Source organism: Trachinotus anak, unplaced genomic scaffold (genome assembly GCF_046630095.1).
Source record: "Trachinotus anak isolate AG129_WGS33_773 ecotype Australia unplaced genomic scaffold, CSIRO_AGI_Tana_v1 ptg000018l, whole genome shotgun sequence".
Lineage (NCBI taxonomy): Eukaryota > Metazoa > Chordata > Actinopteri > Carangiformes > Carangidae > Trachinotus > Trachinotus anak.
Window position 1 is genome coordinate 5,612,375 of NW_027273869.1, and position 27,073 is coordinate 5,639,447.

The 27,073-nt window shown below is 39.5% G+C and overlaps 2 protein-coding genes across 7 annotated transcripts in view; both read right to left on the reverse strand.

The window, feature by feature from the left end:
• The window catches only part of syn3 (synapsin III), a 113,356-nt gene extending 107,917 nt beyond the window's left edge, over positions 1-5,439 (reverse strand). For 2 of the 4 annotated variants that reach the window (XM_071501849.1, XM_071501847.1), the window contains exon 1: positions 3,827-3,997. The gene's annotated coding sequence lies outside the window, so the exon portion shown is untranslated. Of the gene's footprint in view, positions 1-3,692; positions 3,998-5,152 lie in introns of those variants that run through there. The other 2 variants (XM_071501851.1, XM_071501850.1) reach the window with 2 other exon arrangements.
• Positions 5,440-9,341: 3,902 nt separating this feature from the next.
• On the reverse strand, positions 9,342-26,911 carry LOC139635347 (protein mono-ADP-ribosyltransferase PARP12). 3 transcript variants are annotated; one of them, XM_071502552.1, is made up of 14 exons: positions 25,951-26,312; positions 25,279-25,335; positions 25,204-25,240; positions 24,292-24,427; positions 23,369-24,077; positions 23,217-23,267; positions 22,970-23,096; positions 21,689-21,854; positions 17,842-17,962; positions 17,646-17,742; positions 17,473-17,545; positions 12,280-12,410; positions 11,700-11,851; positions 9,342-10,889 (listed from the first exon to the last, which is right to left on the reverse strand). In XM_071502552.1, exons 1-14 carry the CDS (start codon positions 25,964-25,966, stop codon positions 10,225-10,227), a joined length of 2,538 nt encoding a protein of 845 aa, XP_071358653.1. In that variant the 5' UTR covers positions 25,967-26,312; the 3' UTR covers positions 9,342-10,224. The 3 variants fall into 3 exon arrangements, with proteins under 3 accessions (XP_071358653.1, XP_071358654.1, XP_071358652.1); XM_071502553.1 differs by having other exon boundaries at positions 25,279-25,308; positions 25,951-26,311; XM_071502551.1 differs by lacking the exons at positions 25,204-25,240; positions 25,279-25,335; positions 25,951-26,312 and adding an exon at positions 26,550-26,911.
• Between the last annotated feature and the right edge of the window lie 162 nt (positions 26,912-27,073).

Here is a 27,073-nt window from a genome sequence, read left to right on the forward strand (position 1 = left end):
AGCCATTTTTTCTGTGAAATTCTTGATCCCCATCGGACAGCCACAGACTGTGGTGACCTCCTGTCCTTCCTCTTGATGCCACTGTGAGTCTTAAAGTTTCTCTTTGACTAAAACTTTGGGTTTCTAATCTCAAAAGTCAGTTTTTTTCTATGAATCTTGATACAGATATTCATGGCCCCAGACGATGAATCCTAATGTTTTTGGTGACCGCCATAGCTTTTCTCTAAAATCTCTCTCTCCATCACTGCTGTGAAATTTACTGAGTCCTCTGAATTTCCTTGGCCTCTTATGTGGTGCCATCTGGCCTCCAGGAAAAATCAAATCATTGTTCTGTTTTTGTTTCTGTCCAATTCTTTCGCTCGTTTTTATTTGAGCTTAAGATTATTGGTTGTGTTTCTTTTCAGAGTCCTCCGCCTCTTTGAGCCTGCTCCTGTCTGTCCTCTGGCCTTTTTCACTGCGGTATGACACTTTTCTTGCTTGTGAGTTTTTGACTCTGCCTGCCATGATTTAACTAAACTAATGAGATTATTTCAGCCTTTAAGCCGAGCATGTAAAACTAAAACGCCCTCTGGTTAGTTTATCACTGACACTGAGCTTATTTTTACTAAATATGACTATGAGCCAACAACATCCCCTGTGATCTCCAGCTGCAGCACATGTGGCAGCATGAATGCATCCTCGCACAGACGCAGAGTGGTCCACACTCCTGACCCACTGTCACACGTCACACACTGCCCCTCGCACCTGCTCACATCCCACAGGTGCCAGCCTCATCCACTGATCCTCTGCTCACAGTAAATTGTGGCGATAAATCCATCTGTTTTACAGCATCACATGAACCGCTGTGTTTCTGCAGTCGCTTAGCAACCCGCTCCTTATTTTACTTTCAGTCCTGCATGCAATGCAGTGACCCAGCTAAGTAACACACCGCTCTTACTTTTCAGTAACATCATGACTCATCAGTGTGCGTCTGGCACTCTGCTGCCTTCTTGATGTTGCTACTAGGAGACAACCAAGAGGCTAAACATCCAATGACAGAGCTTCCTCCAACACAGTAGTATACTAATAATCTTAATGTGTGAGACCAGGAGTGTGTGGGTAAGGCATTAGATAGACTGCACAGATATAGGTAGGTATAGATTGCATTAGATGCATTTGGAAGCCATGTGATTATTGGTATTTAGTGCTGATAATCAATATGCTGTATTTCATAGCGTCCACACTGAACTACAGTGAATGCAGCAGTGGAATAAATTCTACCCTCCAGCCCATTTTGTTTTGCAACATTCAACATTTTTAAAGCTGTCCAACTTTAAAGGAAGACATGATTTTTGTTTCATGTTTCCACAACAGCTGAATGGTCTGTAAAGAATGGGACACTAAAAACAAAGAACATGAAAATAAAGTAGATACAGTGAAATCCTTCACTTCCTCTGCAGCAGCAGAGATGGTGTTGGGAGGCTGGGGGAGGTTGTGTGAAGCCGGCTGATTATTTTAACAGGCTGTTATGAAAGGCCACTGTAAGGCTCAGGCTGTTGATTTCAGCATGAGAATGAAAACAGGCTGTGAAATGTTTTCACTGCTTCTGCTTCATACTGACTTTTACGAGGCATTTTCAGACAGGACAACCAGACAAGACATAATCATGAGAGCATCGTTATGATTACAACTCTGGAATCCGCTCGTAAATGAAAAGCAATGAAGCTTGAAACCTAAAGTGAAAGTCTTGCTGCTTGCTGCCCCTGCGGATCTACCCAGCAGCAGAAAGTCACGCTGTAACTGTGAACCCGTGAACTGCAGCGACACAACAGAGAGTCTGCAGCAGCAGCGAGGAGCCGCTGAGGCGAGGAGTCACAGCCGAGTCACCGCGCAAGTGACCTCACCGCACTCCTCGCTGCAGACGCCACATTGGTATCCACACACACACTGACAGCACACAATGAGGCAGCAGCTGTACCTGCTGGACTGCTCCAGAGATTAGACAGGTTCACTCAAAACCATCTCAAGGAAACAACGAGGTTAAAAAGCGACAACTTCTCACTTCAGTCACTGGTCGGGCCACACGTCAGAGGGAGGAGCCAAATAACCAGAGATTACATTATCACACCATCCATTCATATCTGAGTTCAGACCAAAAGGCTGACTGATGAATCGTTTCCATGCAAACAGCATCAGCAGATATTGATTCACTACAAACCAGCCCCCACATCACTACAACTTGTTTCTCCATCGTAGTCTCCTCCCTTCACTAACTGGACACTTTTCTGCATGAAGTCTGGTGCACACCAAGCAGCTAATTAAGGACAAAAAGGTCACTGCTGCTGTTTGCCAATCCATCATCATCATCATCATCATCATCATTTCACTAAAAAAAATAAAAAATGTGGGGATCATTAGTGGATGCAGGCTGCCATTCATGCTGAGGAATTACTGCTGGGAGACGACGTAGATAACTGGTTATGGTGGGGTCTATGTGCGTCTGCCTTCTGATGGACTGATTAATATTTCATGGTGGAAACACACAATGCATTTTTGCAGTACGCACAGTTGGAATCACTACTTTCAAAATCACACAAAAGCACTTGTGTGAAAAAAACACAAAGAAATGCTGCACACGAATGTTTAGACCTCCAACCACAGGCAGACTCTCAGTCTCCACTTAATATCAACTACTGACCCAGCTTGTGGACAAGTTGACCACTGATGCGTATGCTGTGTTTGGTTACTGGAAAGAAGTGATTGGTATTATGTGAACTATGCTAAATATAAAAAGTAATGCAGGCCTAAAAATGCATATCCTGTGTTTGACAACTCCACAACGATCAAACAAAGAGGGAAAAGAAACAGCAGCAGCTTTGGGAGGAGAGCCGAGTTTATCAGCCTGCAAAGTGTGAAAACCAAACTGCGCTGCTATTTAAAGAAAAACCGGCCTCTAGACATGTTAGAGTATTTTGAAGATGGAGAAGCTGATTCACAGCTTATTGACTAGAAAATCATGAAATTCCTCTGGTTCAGGCCAATTAACTCATGAGTGGAAATATGGTTTTGTTCTGTTTTTTCAGGATGTCAGTATTAGTTTGTAAGAGAGATTTCTGAAGGTTCACCATGTAATTATATTTATATTTTTTTGAGACATGTCCCCATTTCAAGGTCTTCCTGCTTCAATTCACATGTGTCTTTATCATAATGAAAACTGCAAAACAAATGAATAATTAGAAGAATAAAAGCAGGGTGAATATTTCAGCTGATGGACAGAAACATGACTTTACATGACTGTTGCTCCACATCCACCAGAAGCTTAAATCAGCAGCTGTCTGATATCAAGTTCACTCATATTCACTAACAGGTGATGATGTGTCCGTGATGTGTTCAGGTCGGTTTGGAAAATAGGAGCAAAATCAAAGCAGAGAGTGAGCGGAGCAACACGCAGGTCTTCTCTGTGTCAGCTCTGACACCCGCCTCAGGATGCTGACTGAGCGATCCTGCGTCTCCCCCCAGGTCGCAATCATGAAATGGATATAACCCCACCCCCCACCCTCCCCCCCGGACTGTGGGCTGCAGAGACGTGGCTGAGGGGAATCCCTGCACCCTGCACCCTGCACCACCCCCCGTACATCACACAGCTGTAGATTCAGATCAGACTGACACAGCAACACACCGCGTCTCATCCGAGCGACACGGAGCCAACATACCCGGAAAGGACGCGGTTTGTTGGGAAGCGGCTGGTTCCTCCGAGCGGCGCAGCGGGAGCACGGCCCACGGCGCACACAGGGAGCGGGACGCGGGACCGACGCTGGGGATGAACACGCAGATCGGAACAGTTTACCTGAGCGGTCGTCAGTGATGAGCAAGTGTCGGATAATGACCCGTCTCCTTCTTCTTCTTCGTCTTCTTCTTCTGATGATGCTGCTTCTTCTTCTGCGCTCAGGACCACGGTCCTCCTCAGCCTCCCAGCCAAGCCCCCCACCCTCTCTCTTTCTCTCTCTGTCTCTCCCTCTCTCTCTTTTTCCACAATGCATGCCGGGAATGTGAGGGTGTAGTTCACTCATTACCGCAGTCCGTCCGTGAAGCTCATTGGCTGACAGGCTAATTAAGCATCTCTCCGTAAAGGAAGGAGATTCAAATGTTTTTAAAATATTAAAATAATACAATTTAATATACAAAAAAACAAAAAAACAATAGAATTAAAAACAATAATAATTAATGATGATATATTCAAAGGTTATTTAGCTTATTGAAAGTGTATCTTTAGAAAATGATCTTTTCTATAATAGGAAGTGTTAAATTACTGATATAGATTACCATGGGTAACCCAGGGTTAATAATCAATTAATAATGTTTTTGTTTCAAGCTGCTCTGGTCAATATTTTTTTTATATTAAGAATGGATTAAATAATAATGTGTACTGTAAAAAGGGGCACTCATTTATGAACCCACTGACAAATATCCCCCAACTCTGCTCTCTGGAGTGTTTTAGCATCTTTCAGCTCATTGTTTTGGTTTTTATGGCCTACCCCGAGCGCCAAATGGATACAGCTTGTTAGGCTGCCTCCAAGTAGCCAAAAAACCCCCCCAAAAAACCCCACTAAAATCACTGAAATAAACTGGTTTTAACCAAAGACAATTTGAGAGTTAATGCTGCACTAGTCAACATCAAACAGTGGGCTACATTTAACATTTAACAGAGAATTATCACAGACTCTGCAGAGACCCTCAGCTTCAAGTGTTTTAGCTTCTTTCAGCTTGTTTTGGTTTTTACTCCCCACTACTTTACTGTCTTTACTTATGTTTTTTGTGCATACAATCAAAACTCTTCGAGGACTTTTGGGACTCCATAGTGTCAGTCAACACACCAATAAAACTGACTCGGTGCTAACTACCAAACTACCAATATCTCACCAAACTTCAGACTAGCTGGCTAACACTGAGATGCATTTAGAAGCTGAAGAGTCAGATATTTTTCCTAGGATTTGGTGGAGACCAAAACAGGGATAAAAGACTAAATATTGTGCGGTATCTCAAATCAGATACTTCAGTCAGTACGCTCACATGTAGTACACTGTGTACACAGAAAACTCACTGGTAGTGAGCAGTGTGTCACTTTCAACACGGTTGTGTTGTCCCAAATCAAACGCTGCCGTTGTGCACTCACTGGAAATGATGCTCACAACTTGTGACTGCAACTGCTGCCCACCTGCCGCCTGCTTTGCTCAAATGACTGTGTGCCTCCTACCATCCCTGCCAACAACATGTCCTCCTTCCTTGGTCGCCATTTCACGATTTTGAAAATATGCTAGCGGTCAGTCCCCTTCTTCCATGTAGCCAAGATGGCAGCCACTGATGGTGTGAAGTGTCCATTGTTTTACACTATATTATTTTACCATTTTGTTTGCACCATCCAGGTACATATAGTGCACTGTACTTGTCAGTGTGAACACACTCAAAATAGCAAACATGAGTATGTAGGTATGTGAATGGAGACATAGCATTGGACTCACTTCCATCAGGTAAACATGGCTCCACATGAGCGGTGCCCTGCATGTGCTGGATGTGCAAATAAACAACTTTAAACTGCACACTTATACCATGAAGGAATCATTTGTCATTCAGCCAGTTTTTAAAATTCTTGATCACATCTTTCATCTTTCATATATCATTTGGTGTCTGATTGATCTTATGTCATAATGTCTTCAGGATAGTAAGGACATTAGTAAGTAAGAACCCTCACTGCGCACTCCTTTCAGTGCCTTTGACAATAGCATCAGCACAAAGCTGGATTAAGAAATCTTCTAGTTAATTCCTGTGTAACTGTGTGAATGAATGTACAAATCCTGGGTTTATGTTGGAGCTAATTACACTTTAATGAGAAGCTGTGGTCCAGCTTCCATCCTTTGGTGGCAAATATATTGACAGATGCTGCAATAGCAACTAATTAATTCCACATTTAATGTTGAGCTGCAGTGTAATCCTTCGAGTCAGAATCCAAGGCCAAACCAACTTTTGCATGTGTATTTTAGCTGCTTCTCTCAGCTTCATTGCCTCTGTTGGTCCTTTAATGGTGAAACAGCTGTTCCATCTGCCTGTGTAAAAAAAAAAAAAAAAAAAAAGAACAGAGACACAGGCTGGACCCCAAAGAGCAGAACAACTGTTGTTGTTTTTGTTGTTATCATCCAATCACGGCAGGATACATCTGCATACAGCAGCTGGGCAAGATAAAAACTAAGATGAGACCTCAGAAGGTTCTCATCTCTATCTCAAAGCAGTTTATAGTTAGTGCAGGTTTGTCCACATTGCAATAAGACCATGTTTCCCATTGTCGAAGTTAGGACTTGTCCTGAGGTTTATTTAAATAACACAACTCATTAAAGTAAGTATGATTATACAATAGTAGAAGTGCTAAAGGAACCAAAGCAACAACAGGAAAAAAAAATGTATGTGTCCAAAATCACTTGTTCACTCATTCACTCTTCACCATTACAGTTTAATAGACACAGGTGTGTCACAGGTGTGTGGACAGGTGTAGAGTCTATAAAATGCAGTGCATTGCATTGCTGTGCGACCACTTTCCTTCCTTTCTGGGAATTTTTTTTAATGAATTTCTTATCTCATAAATGTCAGATATAATCTGGACACTCATATGACAGAGGATAAATGTAGGGTTAATGCATTTTATAGTAAATAGGGAGTCTACAGCCTGCTAACTGCTGTACTCTGTAAAGCTGCTAACGTCGGCTTGCTAACACGATAATAATAATAATAATCATAAAAATAATGAATATTAATAACAGTGACAATGGGAACATGTGGATGTTTAGCAGGCATAAAAATTAAAAAAAGATAATAATCATAATATAATAATGTTCACCATCCCAATTTTGCATGTAAGCATGCTAACATTTGCCAATTTGGTGTACCAAATTTAAGGCAATCAATCCAGTTGTTGTCAGGAGGAGTCAGTGGACATTAAGGCATTGGAATATCTCACCAAATCTTACATCAATCCATCCAATATTTTTTCCAGGGAGTATGGACGGAGCCAGCCTCAAGCGACCATTGAAGGAACTGCAGTTTTTGGCGCTTCCGTGTTGGCATATTTTTTCAGCACTGGAGCGTGCTGTTCTGGTTTGACATGCTGCATGAAGCACGTTTAAACACCTAGAAATGTACTGACTAACTGGAACAAAGTGACAGGTTTAGAAAAAAAAAAGAAAACAGCTGTTACCACTCACACACCTTTAGCTGATCAACAGGTGCTGTATTGATCTATTGAGGCTGCATATACATGAGATCAGCTGACCGCAGCTGTTTTCTAACTCACCACAAAGATTTCTGAAACTCAACAAAAACTTCTCCTGCTATCAGCCAAATAAAGATCCGACTCACTTCCAGTCACCCTGTGGTTTTGCCCCCATAGCATTCTTCCACCAGCTGGAACTAAACCGCCATGACTCTGCAGAAACATAAACACCTCCAACACCAGGAGGGTGCACGCAAACAAAGGGGAAAGAGTCATTTTTAATTCATAAGCTCTTGCAATGCAGGAAAACCAGATTCTCCCATATGCTGAGGTCGGGAAGCTCCTCACAGCCAGCTCTGGAGAATCTGCTCTGTCTACCAGGAAACGACAGCCAGGGCAAGACAGCAGCCGCCACGGGCACACATCAGACAGGAAGTGGCTGCTTAGGCTGTTTAATGTCAGTGGATATTTACTGTCACTGGGTGGGCTATTGCATCCTGCAGGGCACAGCTGCATTTACCATAGGACAGCTCCATCTTAATGGGCAGAAAACACATAATGAAGCATGGGAGGCGGAGAAATGGATGCAGTGGTAGTGACAGCCAAATCCATTTTCACCCTGGGAACGCTCTCAGTAATCTGCTGTACAGTCAGTGCTATTTGTCTTATCTGCAAAGAAAACCATCTATATGTTTTAAAGCAAAGGGGAATAAAAGTGCTCCATTAGGAGCCTTATACACACATTATATAACCACACACAGCAGAGGTCCTTCAAGAAAATACCCCAAACAATACAAATTGTTCAAATCTCAAATAAAAACGCAACTTTATTTTTGAAATATACAGGATCATTATATTTCAGGATCATTCTTAATAAATTAAGAATATGATATGAAACCAGCTGTAATCAGGTTTCTATTACTTCAGATCCAATATGTTACTGTCAGACTGAAACCTACAGTAGCCTGTGAGGTCCTTAAAGAAGCCCTTATGGATCTGATAATGTCAGAGGTCCTGTACTTAAATGTTACTGGATCACTGATTGCTTGTGGACCTGCTGTCTTCTCTTAATGTATTTTAACATGGGTACATATTGTGACATTTAAAAGAATTTTCAAATCCACCAACTAGCTTAGAGAAGCTCAAACACTGATGGCGCATCTCCTGAATGCATCTGACCAAATCATTTCATTTTCATTTGAATATGTTCTGTATTTTCATAAAACTGGCTCCTTAAAGCAGCATGAACCGATTTTGTTTGGCCACTTTGGGGCAAGAGGCTGTAATGAACATGTCACCTTCTAATGACATGACTAACATGTAAGCTAACAGTTGCTTATCTACCATAGATTTTATGTCCACATCCAGCTGATAGAGAGCAACATTAACTTTCATTTGTCATGCCATGTTTTTGGCAACCTAAGGAATGTCAGTCTCATATTTATGTTCCATCTCGTTTTCATTTCCACCAACTCGTGAGGGAAATGTCTGGCTCTTCAACTGTGAAATGCTTCATAATGCTCACCAGCAACTCGTAAAAATCAAAACAAGCTGAAAGGAGCTAAAACACCTGAAGCTGAGGGTCACTGCAGAGTGGATGGTCATTCCGTTAGAGTATGTATTGTTTGATCCATCTTTAACCCATTAAGGCACCCTTTAAAAAGGTGTAAGCACTGTCTGACAACAACCTCCTAAAACCTGAGGGTTTTCTAAAACCTTTATTTTTCGCCAGTGGAAGAAATCAGGTTGCATAACTACAGTGAAATCCCATCTTAACATGCAAACATATTCCCATTCACACTGCAGCTCATCAGGAAACACTACAGGAGGTGGTTGCTAGTGTATCTGTGTGTGTGTGTGTGTGTGTGTGTGCGTGTGTTGTGGGAAGGGGGGGTAATTTGCAGGCCTAATGTCTGATGTCACAGGAAGCACTGGCAGTCATATTTCATGCCCTGCCTCATTTCACTAAAAGGCTCAACACAGCCGCTGGTGGTATTTTCAATTCACTGATGAAGCCAACAGAGAGAGAGAGAGACTCAGCTACAACAGTAACCAACACTGCTGCAGACTGTAAACCTGAAAATAAAACTGTTTCTGTGTGAAGTTAACATGAATATAACATTTATTTTCAATGCACAAAATCAACAGTGTGAACATTACAACAACTTAGACAAAGGTAATATTTTCAGTTGTAGTGGAATCATAATGTTCAGAAACATCTGCAAAGCAAAAAGAAAGTGGTGATTTAAATAATAACAGTACACCATGAAAACGGTGCAAAATAAAAGTCATATTGATTTTGTGAAGGATTTTATGACTTATTATTGAAAATCGACAGGAGATTATGTCACCCTCTCTTGGCTGGGGCTGGATGCAGCAGTATTTCTTCATGCAATATTGACTAAATACAATGCATTTCTTATTACAGGTATTCAACATATGTATTTAAATGGGATTGTGATGTATAAAATTTCCTGAGCAAATTTGTCATATACATGTATCTGAGTGGAAGAAAAGCAAAATGTATTATATATAAATATTGCAAAAAAAACATTTTTATGAATGGTTAAGGTGGAAAAGTTAATGTCTTCCTCTGTAATGCTTTAATAGCAGCTGAATGAAGAACTGGCACCACCAACTGTTTGTTTGCATCACCAACTTCTAATATCTGTGAAACAGTAGTGGACTGACATTTTCTTTTGCTGATTTTCAGAAAATCTGTTTAAAATCTTTTACTCAGCTACTGTGAACACAGCAGTTCTGTCATCAATATTTCTTGTTCACTGTATTTTTTTTTCTACTAGCCTATTTCTATCTCTCTGATTATTAAGTGACTGATTTTACCATATTTAATCTATTCACCAAACAATTCAAAGCATTCTGCAAGATCTCTATCAAGCTCTTTCAGACATTAAACAACAATGACTCTATTTCAGCAGAGATTATCCATTGAAAAAACACCACCTGGCCTCACTTCACCTTTACACCTAAGCAATGACACAAGAATCAGGTGATTTCTTTGGTGGTGGGGTTGGTGGGGAATACAATGGGCTCCTTCGATATGAAGATGTGCTGGGTTGGTATGAAGATGTGCTGGGTTGGTATGAAGATGTGCTGGGTTGGTATGAAGATGTGCTGGGTTGGTATGAAGATGTGCTGGGTTGGTACGAAGATGTGACGGGTTGAGCTAATGTGCTGGGTTGGTATGTAGATGTGCTGGATTGAGCTAATGTACTATGATGGTATGAAGATGTGCTGGGTTGGTATGAAGATATTCTGGATTGAACTGACGTGGTGCGTGCAGGAAGTGGTGCGGTAGGTTGGGCAGTTAGTGTGCTGGGTTTGGGAGCGATTGCTGGTTTCGGTGCCCGTACTGTCGCAGTACCATATAAGCCAGTGGTCTTGTACTGCAGCAGGTACTCAGGGTAGATCTGGTGCTTCTCAAATACAACAAAGATAGAGGGGTCTATAACGTTATCTACACAGCTGTCATAGAAGTTCACGTCCCCGCCGTCCTTGGAAGGAGGTCTGCGGTAGTCAGTTGACCCTTTGGTGAAGTCTCCCACCAGCACCCGTGCGATGAACATGGACTTGACATCAGAGTCATCAGTGTAGCTGTGGGAATATTTGGCGTCCCGGGCGAAGTAACTACCTGGGTTAGGATACAGAAAGCAATTTCAAATTTTTTGGATGAATGTGAGAAAACATCTCATAGTATTGTCTTTGGAAAGACACTAAGGATACTAATGCAACTAATGATTAGGGCTGCAAATGATTTTCTTCTATAAACAAATATGTGTTTGGTCTGTAAAGTATCTATTAGATTTAGTATCTGCCTTGGAAGGGGCTGTGACCAATGAACCAGAACAAATCCCTATAAAACAATATTGGACAGCTTAAACAAACAAAAGAATTACTGCTTTGTGGTTGTGTGCCTCTGCAACTCTCACTATTTCAGATTTCATCCCTGTTTATCCAGATTCGTTCCATTCGACCCATTTGTGTGGAATTTTTGTCATAATTGCTGTGTGAAATCTAAAAAGTGTTATGTGAGGTCACACTCACCATGACTTTTGAACTTTGACCACCAAAATCTAATCAGTTTGTCTTTGAGTCCAAGTGGACAGTTGTGCCAAATTTGAAGAAATTCCCTCAAGGTCTTGCAAAGCTATTACATGTCAAGGCCAAAACCAAATTTTCTGAGGTGACTATGACACTGACCTTTAACCTTTGACCACCAAAATCTAATAAGTTTGTTCTTGAGTCCAGGTGAATGTTTTTACCAAATTTGAAGAAATTCTCTCACAGCATTACGGAAATATTGCGTTCACAAGGCCAAAACAACGTTATGTGAGATAACTGTGACCTTGACCTTTGACCTTTGACCACCAAAAGCTAGTCAGTTTGTACCAAATTTGAGTTCTGTACTGAAACCAATGAGTACAGTTCTTCTTCATCTCACCTTTGCCATAAGCAGTTCCATGAACTCCACACAGTCTCCAGTCAAAGTTGCTGAGGCAGATGGCGTCTATGTATTTAGAGTCAGTGCCATGAAAAAGCTTTTTTTCTGGCGAACTGCACCTAAAATTGTTGTTCTTCATCTGATTCTTCTGCCTACGTTCAAGAACAAAGAAACCAGTAGACTTAAATCAAGCTATGCGCTAAAAGAAATTTAGACTATGTAATTTTTGCTGTACAATAAAGTCACTGTCGCCACAAGTATCAATGACAGAGTGATGACAAATGTCAAAACAAGCAGAAAATCAGTGTACTGACAGTTATTTTAGATAAACAGTAATATTGATCCAGTTTGCTAACGTTAGCTAACATTAGCCACCATGAGCTACTTGCTGTACTGTGGTGTGTTTCAATACTCATGTGTAACTTTTCATGTCCAGGTGTGTTTGTGTTACACTTTAACATCCAGACAGTGATGGTTACCAAATAGATACAATAATTGAGCTAATAAGATGAATGAATGTCATAACAGATCAGATAAGTCTTTGAACGTTAAGTTTCCAGACCATGAGAATCAGACGTACCATTGAAAGACTTCCCAAAGAGCTTTGTTCTGGATCCTCTCGATCTTGACAATATCAAAGCCTCTCATAGTTTTCAAAAAAAGAGCTTCAATCTCCTTAAATTCATCTGAGGTACGCTGGAGGGAGACTCGCTGGAAAACAAATACCACAGAGAGAAGATATTATTTTCACCATGCTAATAATGGAGCATTTCCAGGCACAATTACCTGTAATAACTAATTATTTAGCCACTTGGGGGCAGCAGAAACAAGTTGTCAACACAACATTGGCATTTCATCACCTTGATTTACAGTTGTTTATTTAACATCCACCAGTTACAAAGTGTTTCTGGCCATCTGATGAATCTAAGTCCAATATTCACTCTTAGCTCTGTTTTTGGTCTCCACCAACAGAATGAAATGTTTGGTTCTTAGCTGCTAAATGCTTCTCTGTGTTCACCGCCTAGCTGGCTGCTAACTGTGTATGATGTTTGGTGCAGAGCAGCTAGTGCAGTGGATTTTTAGGTTTTTTTGCTTTAAAATGAAAAAAACAAAACAAACAACAGGCATCTGCTGTGTTCAAAAACAACACCATGAGAATGAACTAAAATAATAGAGTTATGGGCTGAACAACTAAACCATGAGCTTAAATTTGATATAAAGCTCAGTAAAACTGAGGGGAGATTTGGTTGACATGTCTCTGTGGGTCCAGCATTAGGATCAACACCTTACACCTTATATTGCTTTTATCGCCTTGTGGTTGTTACCAGTCAAGTTGCAGTAAATATGGATGTTGTGCAAAACATTATGATGTCACAATGAAGTTGGCCTTTGACTGTTTTGATATAAAATGTCATCACTTCATCATTTTATCCAATTAGACATTTGTGTTCAATTGTGTCATAGTCAGTGTATGAATCTGTGAGTTGTGGCCACAAACATGTTTTGTTAGGTCACAGTCACCTTTGACCACAAAATTCTAATCTTTGAGATATTGGGTGTGTCTGAAATCACTCATTGATTCACTCCTCCCTACTCACTATCCAGGGAGCTCTATGTAGAGGACTATACAGTGAGCTCATCAGTACAACTGAAAAAATATTTTGGACACTACTTGGGTAATTTTCACCAGACCATTTTTCAGTCTCTGCAAGCACAATGCATGATGGTATATTTTGCTTGGTAACCATTGGTTGTATACTACTTTTCATGATGCATTGTGGGATACTATGAGTCCACTATAAAGGATATTATAATTCTCACCATACATTCAGACAGCACTACAAAATGATGAACTCAATGTATGGTGGACTACATAGGGAGTAGGCTGTTGCCAGCATGGAGGCGTAAAATGTCTAAACTGCTGCTGTGAATCTTTTTGCCTACAGGTGGTACAGGTTGGACTGGAACTGCAGTTCTGCAGGTGGAGGATGTTGGCCTGGTTTCAGGAATTTCACATTAATGACTCTGTGTGTCCTTGTTAGATTTCTCAGTATATTTTAATTCCTCCAGACAGTATTACTTTCAGTTCGGTAACGAAGTCAACTTGAAAAGACGAAAGATGAAAATTATTGAAGAAAAATATCAGGGAAACATTATGATAAAGCCATCTAAATTAGGTTTTATTGATAATCTAATTGATAGAAACACTAGCTGTTCCCATGACATACTATGTGGTAATTTTCATAAACCCTGTTTATAATGACATAAAGATGTACAGTTCTGGCAAATATTAACATTTTTAAGTTTGGTGTTGATGGACAGTGTTGTCCCAAAATACAAGATGTTACCAGCTATTGACTTTTTTTTCCAAATAAACTTTTATTAGTGTATTGTATGTTAAATATCCATAAATACATTTTCTTTTATTATTTATTTTAAAAATATTAAGGTGGAGTTTGTATGAACCTTGTAATTGTATCTATACAGGTTTATATACCGAGATAATTATTCATTTTTTTTAAACATACAAATATTTCAGTAGGTTTGGAACAAGTTCATTTAGATTCTGTGTAAAAACTAAAGTCTGTTGCGTCCATGGTTTATATTTTTGGAAAAACTAAAATCTAACTGTATTGTATTATATTGTATTCTTTAAATGATTATTTTGTTTGTTTAAAGAGGGACTGGATGGAGAAGGCTTATGTTACCAATTCTGGTCAATATTAATATTTTCTGAATTTTATGTGGTGAAAAATACACTTTAATGTCTTTATTGTCTAACCTAGAATTTCTTGATAAAAGTAGATGACACTCAACAACAACCATCTTAAGAGAAGCCTCTAATAATACATTTGATAAATTAGACTGACAAAGTTTGAAAAAACATGTTCAAAGGACCTCCAAAGAATTTAAACATTTTATTTCCACTAATAATTTATTAGGCTTCCTATTTCCAACAATGAGACTAGACTAGAGCAAGAAGAGCTGCTTAACAACTGATTATATTTTCATTTCATCGAATTCATTGGGTTCAAAAATGTAGGAAATTGTGATATGTGATGACTCTCCCTGATCCTGTCTTATAATAACAGATAATAAACAGAATATGGAGGATGAACAGATCCAGAGTTTATTAGATGTGTCAGACCATTGTGTTGTTGCACAAGAGAACAAAACAAAGACAACCCCTGATGCTTTTAAGGCATGTTACATGCGAGGATGATTATTTAATGCTCAGAAAAGAAAATGAATGAATGAATCTCAAATTTGAGTAAAAGACAGAGACACTTAAGCCTTAGAGGAGTCCCATCAAAATCTTTACAACCCAAATAATGTCTGAATTCAATGAAGATTATGAATTTCTATTTTAGAGAAGTAGAATTACAGATTGAATTCAAACCAAATTATTTAATGGCAAAGTCAAGTAAACACTTAGCAGCTCTTACAAAAAAAATACAAGCCAAATCAAACGTAATACTGAAAGACAAGGGCATAAATGCAATAATTAGGAACAAAAAGATTATTAATAATGCAGTTAAATTATTAATTGAAAATCTGAAAAAAATATTTCATTCTTTTTTGGATTTAATGAGATTAAAACAACTTCCAGGAAGAAAATTTCCTACAAGCAATTACAAAGTCATGCTTTAGTATCACACAACAAAGAAGCAGAAAAGCAAAAAAGCATAATATCGATTATCAGTGGTGAAAAAGCATTTGATGGCCTTTAATGGCCTTAGGGTTAGAGTTAGAACACATCCTAATATTTAAAATTTAAATCTAAGTGACAGTAAAAAATATTTTTATTACCTAATAATATGGAAGCATGAATCATCTGGAAAATTAGGGAACCAAACGGTGGCTCTGTTTTTGTTTATTTGTGTGTTCGCTCGTTTACATCCTGTGAAATCCCCAATAAAAAGATTTTGATTCACTCTACAAAGGCAGAAATCATTTTATTTTGATTTTGATTTTCTTTTTCTTTTCCACCACAACCAAAGTTTTTTTAAGGATTTTTTATTATCACAGGCTTTATATGGGGGAAACCTGATAGCATTAACAGGATGATGTTGTTTTACATCTCTCAGTGTCAGATGGAGGATTTAATGACCAGATTTAGAACTGTACCAAGCATTTCACTACATCATTCAGCAGATATTCATATTTAATCTGCAGGAGTCCAGGAGACATCCATACCAATTCCAAAAACTACCACTTGATGGATCATTGGTTGGACAGCTCTTCAGGACTTGTCACTAAGTCGAACTACATGGAGGAACAGAGGGACACAAACAGGAAACACATTTATTCCCTGGACAGATTTGCTGACTAACACAGGATATTTCAAGTGTATGAAACTCAGAAGTCTAACACAAACCTTTAATTTGTATTCATTTGGGAAACAGAGTAAACTCTATGAAACTGTATTTGACTGAGAAATGGATAATAACTGGAAAAGTTCACAGAATCTACAGAAATCTTATTCGACACACTTTGTTCAGATATATTGGATGTGAAACTTCATTTTAATCCTCCACTTTGTTAATTTAATGATATATTAATCATATACTAACTAAGATTAACAATCTTTAAAATTGTATGTCCATGAACCAGGTCGAGATACCAAACAAGGGGGTTGAACTTGACTGTTTCGGTGTTTGGTATATTTTTTATGTTGTTTCTCTTTTTGGTGGTGGTTTTTTTTTTAATCTTTTGATGTGGTCACCATGTTGTGGTAATTTTCAGTAATAATAGACAGAGTAATACATCCTGCAATGTGTTATGTGATTAAGATGTGCTTTATATACTATAAGATATATTGAATAATTGAATGTATGCATTAGAATATAATTTGTGATTATATTTGATGATGAAAGTATGTAAATTGAAGTTTGTGACTTGATTTAATTAAAGTTTTTAAAAAATAGAGATAGAAAACCCCTGGAAATGATGGCGACAAAAAAGCAGATAAAGTTGGGAATTTCTACTCCCATTGGAAAAGGTCCAGTAGCCGTATTCAAGGCTTACAAGCAGTTGGCCTCAGGGGCATTTTGAGACACCATTATCTCCAAGGTAAAGATTGGGTGTTTTCAGAAAATAGGGTGGGTCTTCCACCCAAGAGAATGGTATAAAAGATGAGGTTTAAGCATTGTATATTCAGTTGGGCTCCAGGGCCAAGTAACTAGGGTTTATTTCTTTTGCTAAGAATAAACTGCATTGCACTGCACTCTGTCCATCTCCAGTGAGTTTTTTGAGCTTATTGGGACTTCAGCAGTTGGCCCACAACTGAGCTTCTACCCACCAACAACCATTGTTAAGATTATGTGTGTGTGTGTGTGTGTGTGTGTGTGTGTGTGTGTTAATATGATGGGTCAATATATATTTTGAAAGTGAAAATAAAATTACAAAATAAAATAAAAATAATAATAATAATAAAAACAAATACGAATAAATAAGTATACAAAATATTAACAAAATTGTGCAAATAATAAATAAATACATAAAATAATAAATAATAAATAATAAATAAACAAATAAATTGCACAAATGTAACAAAAAACAAAACAAAACAAACAAACAAACAAACAAACAAAAACCCCACTTCTCTGGCCTTCAGTGAAGATTATCTGTTTAATCTGGCTGTAATCCTCCAATGTCACACATAAGTTTTCTGTTAGTACAGATGTTAGCACATCAACGTGCTGTCAGAAGCACACTGTCAGCACACTGACTTAGATTTATGCAGTTTGTAGATGTGGTGTATTCACAATACCTTGTATCCTGTTGCAGGGATCTGTCCCTTATCCCAGTGGTCTGGTATAGCGTAAAGAGTTGGTTGAGGCTTCCTGAAGACCAAAAGCAAACAAATGTCAGGGTTAGTTTTGTTGTGAGTCCGTATGATGAATGGGGAAAAAGGATCAACATGGTATGTTTGGGTTGTTGTACCTCACTCGCTTTGTTGTGACTTCTGCTGCAGACACAAACCGGGGCCGTCTTTTCACAACCCTCTTAGTGCCATAATGCTTGTTTGTTTGTATCATGTCTGAGGTATAAAAAAACCCCCAAATAAAACATCATTATAACACTGCCTTAATATTTTCTAACTGTAAACACAGAGACAATTTGCATAATCTATATTTACCTTCGAAACTGAGTGAATATGAATGTGAACCAGCAGTGAACTCCACCACGTCTTTGCTGTTGTCCAGAAACTTCTGCTCCAGTTTAGCGCTGTCAGTGTCTGCTGCTTTGTGACCAAAATCCTGGAAACCAACAACAATACGTCTGTGAACACCTCAACCAATCAGGAGCCGCTTTTGCTATGCAGAGATTATTGCCTACAGAAAGTTGACAGTTTACTCCAGCACAATGGCACCACCAAAAGCAGCTTCTCTGTCTAGTCAGAGGGCTGCTTTATACAGGGCAGGGAAACATATTTGCTTAGAGTTAGATGAGATGATTGATACCACTCTTATGTCTTTATGCTAAATATGAAGCTAGCTCCTGCAGTGATTAGTGTATCTTAGCATAAAGAGTGGAAAAAAGGGGAACAGCCGGCTAGAGACTGGTCAATAATAACAAAATCTGCCCTCCAGTCTTTTTGCAACTGTGAGGTTGCCAGGCAACCAGCAGAGTCAAAACATATGTCACGTTCAAGTCACATTGTTAAAACTGTAATTCTGAGACACAAAGTTGTAAAAACATCCAAGTCATCCATTTTTCAGAAACGCAGCTGCACCACTATTGACAGCGTTATTATTATTATTATCATTATACTATTCAGCTCATTGTACAGGAGCTGGACACTGTTTGTATCTGGTTTCACTTGGTAACAAAAAGCTTCAAGTACATAACAATGAAAACAGCTATTTAGGCTCCAGGATTCACACCAGGGCTAGTTTTCATCTCATGACGCCCATAAAACCACAGCTTGACATTTTCTGTCGACTTCAGCTCTGTACATGTTACGAAACAAGATATAAAGCCTTAATTACCAGAGGTGTTGGCAGGTGGATTTTGTTACTGTGGGGCAAAGCTAGCAGTTTTCCCCCTGTTTCCAGTGCTAAGCTAAGCTAACTGGCTGTTGGCCCTAGCTTGGTATTTAGTGGATTGACATGAGAGTGGTATCTATGTTCTCATCTAACTCTCTACAACAAAACAAATAACCATGTTTTTCCTCCTTAAACAATGCTTAATATTGTATTTATTAAGGCTGCACAATTAATCTAATCTATATATAAAGAAAAATAATCAAAATCATAATATGGCCAATTGCGCTATCCAAATCACAGGGGCTTCCAAAAAAAAAAAAAAAAAAAAATCAATCAATCACAGGAGTTGCTATTTTTTTGATAGAAAGGTCAAACGTGCCATAACATTGTTGTACATTGTTAGCACCACAAGTGCTATGATGCTACAGAGACGCTGTGGCCTAAAAACCATCTTCTCCAGACAAAGGGAAAAAGAAAAATGCATATTTGGTACAACAAAAATTACATCATCATTTTAATTGTTTTTTGTGAGAATTAAATGAAAAACGATCATTTCAACTAAAATCATGATTGTATCGCAATTCCTGCCAAATAATTGCAATATGATTTTTTTTTTTTTTTTGTATATCGTGCAGCCCCTCGTATTTATGATTAACTTTTTAACTTTGTCAGGTTATTTTGACAAAACCTATACTCAGCTAATATTTGCTGTAGTGTAGTAATTGATTCTGCTTGATATGAAATGTATATTTCTGCATGATTATATCAATGGTAGTCACATTCAATTTCATTATGTCAATATACTTTCTGTCCCAGGATCAGTTCTTTACATTTTTAATTTCTATGAGAAACTGAATGACTTTTAGTCTAAACTGGAAAAGTGGTGGAAAAGTCTCTAGCTCTAAGTAATGCTCTCTTGGGAAGAGTAAACCTGGAGGACAAGCAGCATCTCTCAAAGATGGAAAACAGCTTTAGTGGAGGGAGCTCCACCGACTGCATTAAAACTTTATTATTTTATTCAACAGTCCAATATCAGCATGACAAATTCAAATTTATGTAATCTGGCTACAATCCCTGCTGCTGCTAATCTCTGTCCTCAGAGATGCTGCCACACAGCCTGTGCACACAGCTCAGGCAGCTTGGCTTCTTCTCTGCCTCTTTAGATTTATTGTGTGGATGCAGAAAGATAAAAGATAAGATTAAAACTTTAATGACGAGCTGTATGGCAAGTAGATTAAGAATGCAGCAGAAGAAGAAATGTCTACTATAAACATAAAACGGATAAAGCAATATATAAAGAACTGCTGGGTTATGTAAACATGTTGCCGTCAGTTCAGTGCAGGTTTAGTAGACCATGAGTGGGAAGTTCAGCCTGTGTGATTTCTCTTTTTAAATTTCTGTCCTTTAGACTCTGACACAGCTGCACAGTTTCACGACAACTGTCAGAGTCCACATGGAGCACAGCTAGTGAAGCTTAGATACCAACTAATAACACATTATAATTTTCACTGCAGCCTCACTTCCTTCTTATCACAAGCAATGTTTATTATTAGCACGAGTTGGAACAGAATTATCACCACAGCAACATTTAGGGTTGTGATGTGCCTGTAAAATGTCACAGACAGAGGTAAAGGGACCATTTTTAGCCCGAATCAGCTCCACTTGATTCGCTTGGCGAGGCTTGTTGTCAGTGTGCATATCCTCACTGAAACTGTGTCAGCTGCAGCTATTTCTTCATGCTGCGCCAATGTTTGCTACAACACCGCTGATAGGAATTGTTTCAGTGTTTCAACCAGAGAAGACTAATGACTTCAAACTGTGATCAGCCTTAAAATGGTCGATTATGTATGAATTAAAGGTCCCACATTGTATACAGTTAGATTTCTGTGTCTTAATTCAATTATGAATAACATTACAATTATAATTCATAATATCTATCATATTTAGATAAGTAGCATGATGGGAAACAGCAAATACCTGCTAATGTATTGAAAAACAATATAAACCTCAAAATACCTTTGCGACCAGGGGAGGAGAGCACTGACCTGTTAACACAGCACTGACACTTTATCACCTTAAAAGTTAATATATCAAACTTTGTAGCAAACCGATGCTTATTCACACATGCTGCAGTCAGTTAGCAACATCAGCATTAATTTAGAGTTGTGTCTCTGGTCACCTGATAAATTCAAGCCCAATATTCACACTCTCTCTTTTAAATCTTTGGTTTATCTGAGGGAAATATTTGACTCTTAAGCTACTACGTTCACTAGCTAGTGGCTAACTGTGTCTGCTGTGTCATTGAGTTTGCAGGTAGCGTGTCGCGGTTCTTTGAGCTTTTTTTCTGAAAACAGCTGAGTGCTTCACTGATGAGAGCTAAAACTGAAGACTTAAACAAAGCTGCACAGTGGGGTGAGAGTTCTCTGTGGATTCGTCACTGTGAGTGTCCACTTTCACTTTACAAACAGTTATTTGACTCTTTGTTTCTACACAAAAATGGTCGATTAGAGCAGATTAAAGGACCAGTGTGTAGTATTTACCCCTCACCTCCCTTTCCAAAAATATCAAACAAACTATGGCCCTCTCTAGAGCCAGTGGTTTGTCTGCTCTGGGCTACTGTAGAAACATGGCTGTGCAACATGGCGGCCTCCGGGGAAGAGGAACCGTTCCCTACGTAGATATGAAGGCTCAATCTAAACTAATGAATACTTAAATTTATACTTATATTTATTTTAGTTTCAGGTGATTACATACGAATGAAAACATCATTAATAATATTATATTCAATTTCTGCCAATAGAAAATGGAAATTAATGTATGTTGAAGTGCTGCTGCTGACATTTTTTAACCTTGAAACTGGTTATATTTAGTGTGTGGATAAATTATGTATTGGCCATCTTCAGTTTTACCCTAATGAATGAACGAATCCAGTGAAAATTCCTTGTGTTTTCTCACTCATTAACACAACAACAGCTGACTACAAAGGAAGTTACTCACAGCTGCGGCATACATGTTCCACTTTCCAAACTCATCCTCCCAGTACCAAACCCACTCGGTGGTGTGGATGAAGTTCGGCTCAACCAATGAGTTAATGGTAGAGAGTCGCCTAACTTGGTTCAGTCCACAAGTCATCGTGTCAAAATGCACAGGTGGGGTGGTGCCACTAAAGACAGCAAAATAAGGAATTAATTTACACAATACAATTCATGTTATAAGCAGGAAAATTTCAATGAATAACTAAATAAACAGTGTTATTACCTGTAAATATATAAAACCTTTGTTTTATGTTTATATTTGTTGTTGTACAATGTCTTCTGTGTTAAAGGGGTCTTTTTAACTTCTGACAAAATAACCCTGATGATGTCACCAGGGTTTGTCGGCCTGGGCCTGAAACTTTGCATTTTTAACGGAAAGCTTGTACTTTGAAGTGTGGGTGTAGAGGTTGAAAGAAGTGGGCATTTTAGAAGGCAGAGTGGATTTAATGAAAACTGTTATCAGGTTGCATTATGGGAAACGTAGGACCCCCTGTTTATGGATATGGGTCTATGGTAGGGACTAAAAAATCAGAATATTTCAGGCTCTGCTGGGTCAATGTTGACCATTCTTTTTTAAGCTGTCTCTTGTGAGTGCCACAAATCTCTGGACATACTCACTAAATCACTCAGTACCCCTTTAAGAGAGAAATATGAACAGCTGTGCTGTGATTGGCAGGGCAAAGTTGAAGCCTGGGTGTACTTTCTAAGAATTAGTTGTTTAAGTATATACCTTAACACTGTCGAATTTAAAGGTCCCATATTGTATAAAGTGATATTTCCACATCTTTTTTTGATTATAAAGCAGGTCTAGGTTCTATATTAATACTGTGAAAGTATCAAAGCCTCAGTCCACAGAGAAATGCGCAGAGCCTGTATTCAGAAACTGAGCCTTATAACGCGCCGTCAGGACTTCTGGAACTTTGTAATGTCACAAAAAAGCAGCCATGCCCCAAATTCATCCAACCCGAACCCACCATTCAACCTTGTAGGATTTGGTTTCTCTGAGTGTTTACCTGAAATCTGCTATATTTCATTCAATCACTCAGTCAGCCAATCAGAAGAAAGGCTCAGAGCCCTGTTGTTATTAGAGCTCCAGAGAAGCCACAAAACCCACAAATATATCTTCTTATGGATATCAACACTTCAAATAAAACACTGGAAAAGTGTAAAATATGGACCGTTATGAGTAGCATCTTCCCAGAATTACAGAACTACAATCCTATTGAATGTCAGCTGGGGGTACCTGTATGTGTTTTTGGGGTCACAGTAGTCCTTCTCAATCGTCTCATTGTCAGCCATGGCAGTCCACTGATCACCCTCTTTGATCTCCCACCTGTACGGCATCTTGTCATGAGCTTTAAAACACTTATCTGAGGACACATCGGTCATAAAAACAAGATCAATGACACCTGATCAAACTGATGAGACCATCACACTCAAGTGCACAGAAAAAGTGTAATCGCATTGCATGATGATCATTGATTACTCACCCTCATGTTTACAATATCCCTTGATGAAATACATGCATATCTCAGTTTTATCTAGAGGAAACAAACAAAAAAGACACGATGAAGTTTTGTTTTCTTCTTTTATATCTTACACAGTTCTTTCAGTTTTAATTTACTCCCATATGAAAGTTTACCTCTGACGAGCCTTCGTCTTTGTCCTTTGTTTGTTCCATCACCGTTGTCGTCGACAGCAGAGGTTAAGTCATTAGTGGAACGGGTTTTTTTTAGCTGTTGGTTGCCTCTGTTGCCCCAGTGACCACCTCTACCTCTGGCAGCTGCTGACGTTTTATACCATGTTTCACTTATGTTCTGACCATCTCTGCTGCTCGCCTCGGTGTCGTTGTCGTTGAAAGGGTTTAGGTGGTTGGGTTCGCTTTGTCCGTCCTCAGTGTACAGATCAAGGCCATCTATATCCACAAGGATGTCACTAGTGGAATAGGTTCGTTGCATCGGTTGAGGGTTGCCCATGTTTCCCCTATTGCCCCTGATTCCCCTGTTGCCTCTGTTTCCCCTGTTGCCCCTGTTGCCCCTGTTGCCCCTGTTTCCCCTAATACCCATGTTTCCTCTGTTGCCCCTGTTACCCCTGTTGCCCCCATTTCCCTTGTTGTCAGAGAACCTTATAGCCTCTTTATTTGAGTAAATAAACTTCAAGGAGTGTATGATGTTGTCAGGCACGTCTTTCTCCTTCAGGACTTTCAATGGCTGTGAAGCATCAAAATCATGAGTCCTGGGGCAGCTGCAGTCACCTTTCAGGGACCTCTCACAGATGTGCAGTCTCTTGCAACCTTCTCCATCCTGACACCTGCCGAACTCTCCATGACCGTTGTTGTAATCATAACATATCTGGCAGAGGGAAGTCACAATTAAAAAAAAGGCGAAAAACAAGGAGGAAATGTTAGAAAACAGCAAGCTGCTGTTGTATGTTGTCCAGCAATTGTATTTAAGAGGATCTATGCGCCCATCTATACACTGAAGCGACCATTTTCAGTACTGATCCACTCTGTGACCGATCAAAATATCTAATTTGAATCCACCCCGTGTATGTTGTCAGACTTACAGGAGGCAGGAGTGTGTAGTCGCTCTGCAGCAGCAGTGTGCACAGCTCTGTCCTGTCCAGACTCTCCAGGTCATGCTCTCTTAGTATCTCTTGGTTGTAGTAAGAGTTCAGCTCATGGGAGAAGTTGCATCCTCCCCTGTCATCAAAGACACAACACAACACACACAGTTCAGAGTTTGTTCATTTACGGTTGCTCAGGAAAAGAGATTTCTGCTTTAAGTTTTGCAAAGCAGTGCATTTAGATTAGCTTAAAGGATATGTAACTGAGTAAATATGAAGGGCAAGGCTGGGTTGGGTGAGTCTGACAAACATTATAAAGTGTCACTGTTTTAAATGTCAACCCTGAAAGGCAAATGATAGACAAACATGACGATAACTATACAGTATCATAATCAGACAAATGTGAGTTGTAAAGGCAGCTACAAATATTGACCATGTTTAAGTATATTTATTCTCCTGACTCATGCAAAACTTATCAACACTGACAGGATGAGAAGGCTGAAGGTCACTATCAGTGTTTGTTCATCGAACATGCTCATATTCTTGGAATATAATATATTTGCTTGGAACTAATGAACTTGACAGTTATCGACACTCACGGGCCAGAGGATGATGGTAAAGCACCAAAAAGCTGTTTGCCAACTGCCAGAATCTGTCAGAGTAAGAACTGTGGTACCTGAATATTTTCAGCACGCTGCAGGTGAACTGAAATCATAGCGGATCTTTCAGCCAGTGTATTAAAGCCAGTCGGCTCAGTCAAATGTCCACTGCATCTACAATTTACCTTTACTGCTCCCTTTTTTCCACTTTCTGCATAATAAAAAATGTGTATAGTGCTTCATTACATTTTTAATTGATCTGTTTTGAGTTGTCCTGCTTTATGACACTTTAAGTGGTCAAACATTTACTCACATAGATCTTTCTTGGCTTTTAAAAATAATCTCTGTCTGGAGTATAAAATATTTCATTTAGTTCAGGAAGTAACTGGGACCTTGGTATGGATGGTAGGAGGAGGTTCTACTGAAAAAGAACAGCTCAGAGCAGCTCGAGTAAAGAACAAACAGAAGAAGGTAACTTTAACTAGTTCATTTTGTGTGAACTGAACTTTAAGCCACCACTTGTTCAGTAAGAACTTGAACAACACTGGTGACCGCTCTGAGATATCACACTTGCCTTCATTGTCTGACTTACTGCAAAATGGAGCCAATAGTAAATATCAAAAGTAGGAAAAGTATCATGGATTTGGTTTCACACTGTATATATATTAACACTGTATGTATATTCGCTTTGTAAAGTGTCTTCGGGTGTTTTGAAAGGCGTTATCAATAAAATGTATTATTATTATTATTATTATTATTATTATAAGTGCTAAACATGTATGTAATAAATGCCCCGTTTTACTAATAGCTTGAAATTTTGGGAAATCTGTTTATTTGTTGTCTTGTACTTGTACTTTACCTTACTTTAACTGGTTAGCCCAGTTTAGCATGATGACACTGGTGTTCACTCACTATTATTGTGCACTGCCAAGAAATAGTCTGGCAACTAACCACCTACACAACCATGTGTGGCTCTGACACTTTTATGTGGATAACTTTATAAGAGCAAAGACATAAAGTATTAATGAGCTTTACAGATGCTGGAAACAGAGTTTGTTACCTTTGGACAAAGTCATGCTAACTGTTTGCCATTATTTGAAGTTGTTGCTAAGCTAAGCTAAGCTAACCTAACCGAAGCAGCACCCTGGCGGTTCATATTTATCAGACAGCAATACCAATCTTGTCTCTTGACTTTTCCAACAAAATCAGACTTTTCCTTAAATAGTGTTTTTCTACCCTTGGAGCTACATAAAATATCTAAAATTGCTAAGGGGTTCGGCTGTTGTTGCTGGCGATTCGGCCGTTAAGCTACAACATGACTGTCATGGTAAGTTAAATGTCGAACTTTCTCAACGGTTCGTGAACGCAGCGCGTCTGTCAGGGCCTTTAAACCAGGTGCGTCTCCACAACAGTCATATTCAGTTTAGCGACGACCACATCGACAAAAATAAGGCAGAAACAAACCTGTGAGTGTGCCGTTCTTCGTTTGGCAGCTTTAAACACACACAGGAAGCGATGACAGTCTACAACAATAAAGCTTTTTCAAAAACCATACGTCGAAGAATACATGGTGGAGGAGCCAAGGACCTGTCAGACTGCCTGCCCAGCCCCAGGCCCGAGGCGAGCCACGACTAACTCACCTGCAACAAAAACACTTACCTCATCCGACTGAACCGACAGGATCCGCTGAAGAAGAAGCTTTTACACAGGTGCAGTCCTCTGCATGTCCCCCCACAGTCTCTGAGTCTGCACAGCCTCAGGCTGGTCCGGGCCACCACCTTCGGCTGCCCGGAGACGCAACACGAAGCAAATTTGTCTCGGTTGCTGGTGATCTGCAGCAGCTTCGTGGAGTCGCCAGAGCAGAGATTAAACAGCAGGTCGTCGGTGTTAACTGCTCCTTGATTGGCGCAAACAAACTTCAGTATTTCTGAGTCCATCATCTTCAAAGCTTCTTCCTTTGTTCCCCTCCAGCTAAAGGAAAGACGGCGTCTGGCGAGTGACTCCTGAGATCAGGGGGTCAGAGGCGGAGGGAAAGTTCCGTGTCATTTCTGCAGATTGGAAACCGAAACTTAACTCTCCTCCGCCGGGTTGGTGCTGTGACGCCGCCGCTCTCCGCTTGGGGGCGTCGCCGTATATAACTTCACAGCGCCCTGTTTTCACCCGGGGGCAGAGGTTTCCCCTCT

Coding starts and splice junctions, on each gene's coding strand:
- LOC139635347 (XM_071502551.1), bottom strand. CDS start 26,830: ATGATGGACTCAGAAATACTGAAGTTTGTTTGCGCCAATCAAGGAGCA. Junction 24,078..24,291: donor ACTACACACTCCTGCCTCCT/GTAAGTCTGACA, acceptor TCCCTCTGCCAG/ATATGTTATGATTACAACAA. Junction 21,855..22,969: donor GACCCCAAAAACACATACAG/GTACCCCCAGCT, acceptor TGCTGTCTTTAG/TGGCACCACCCCACCTGTGC.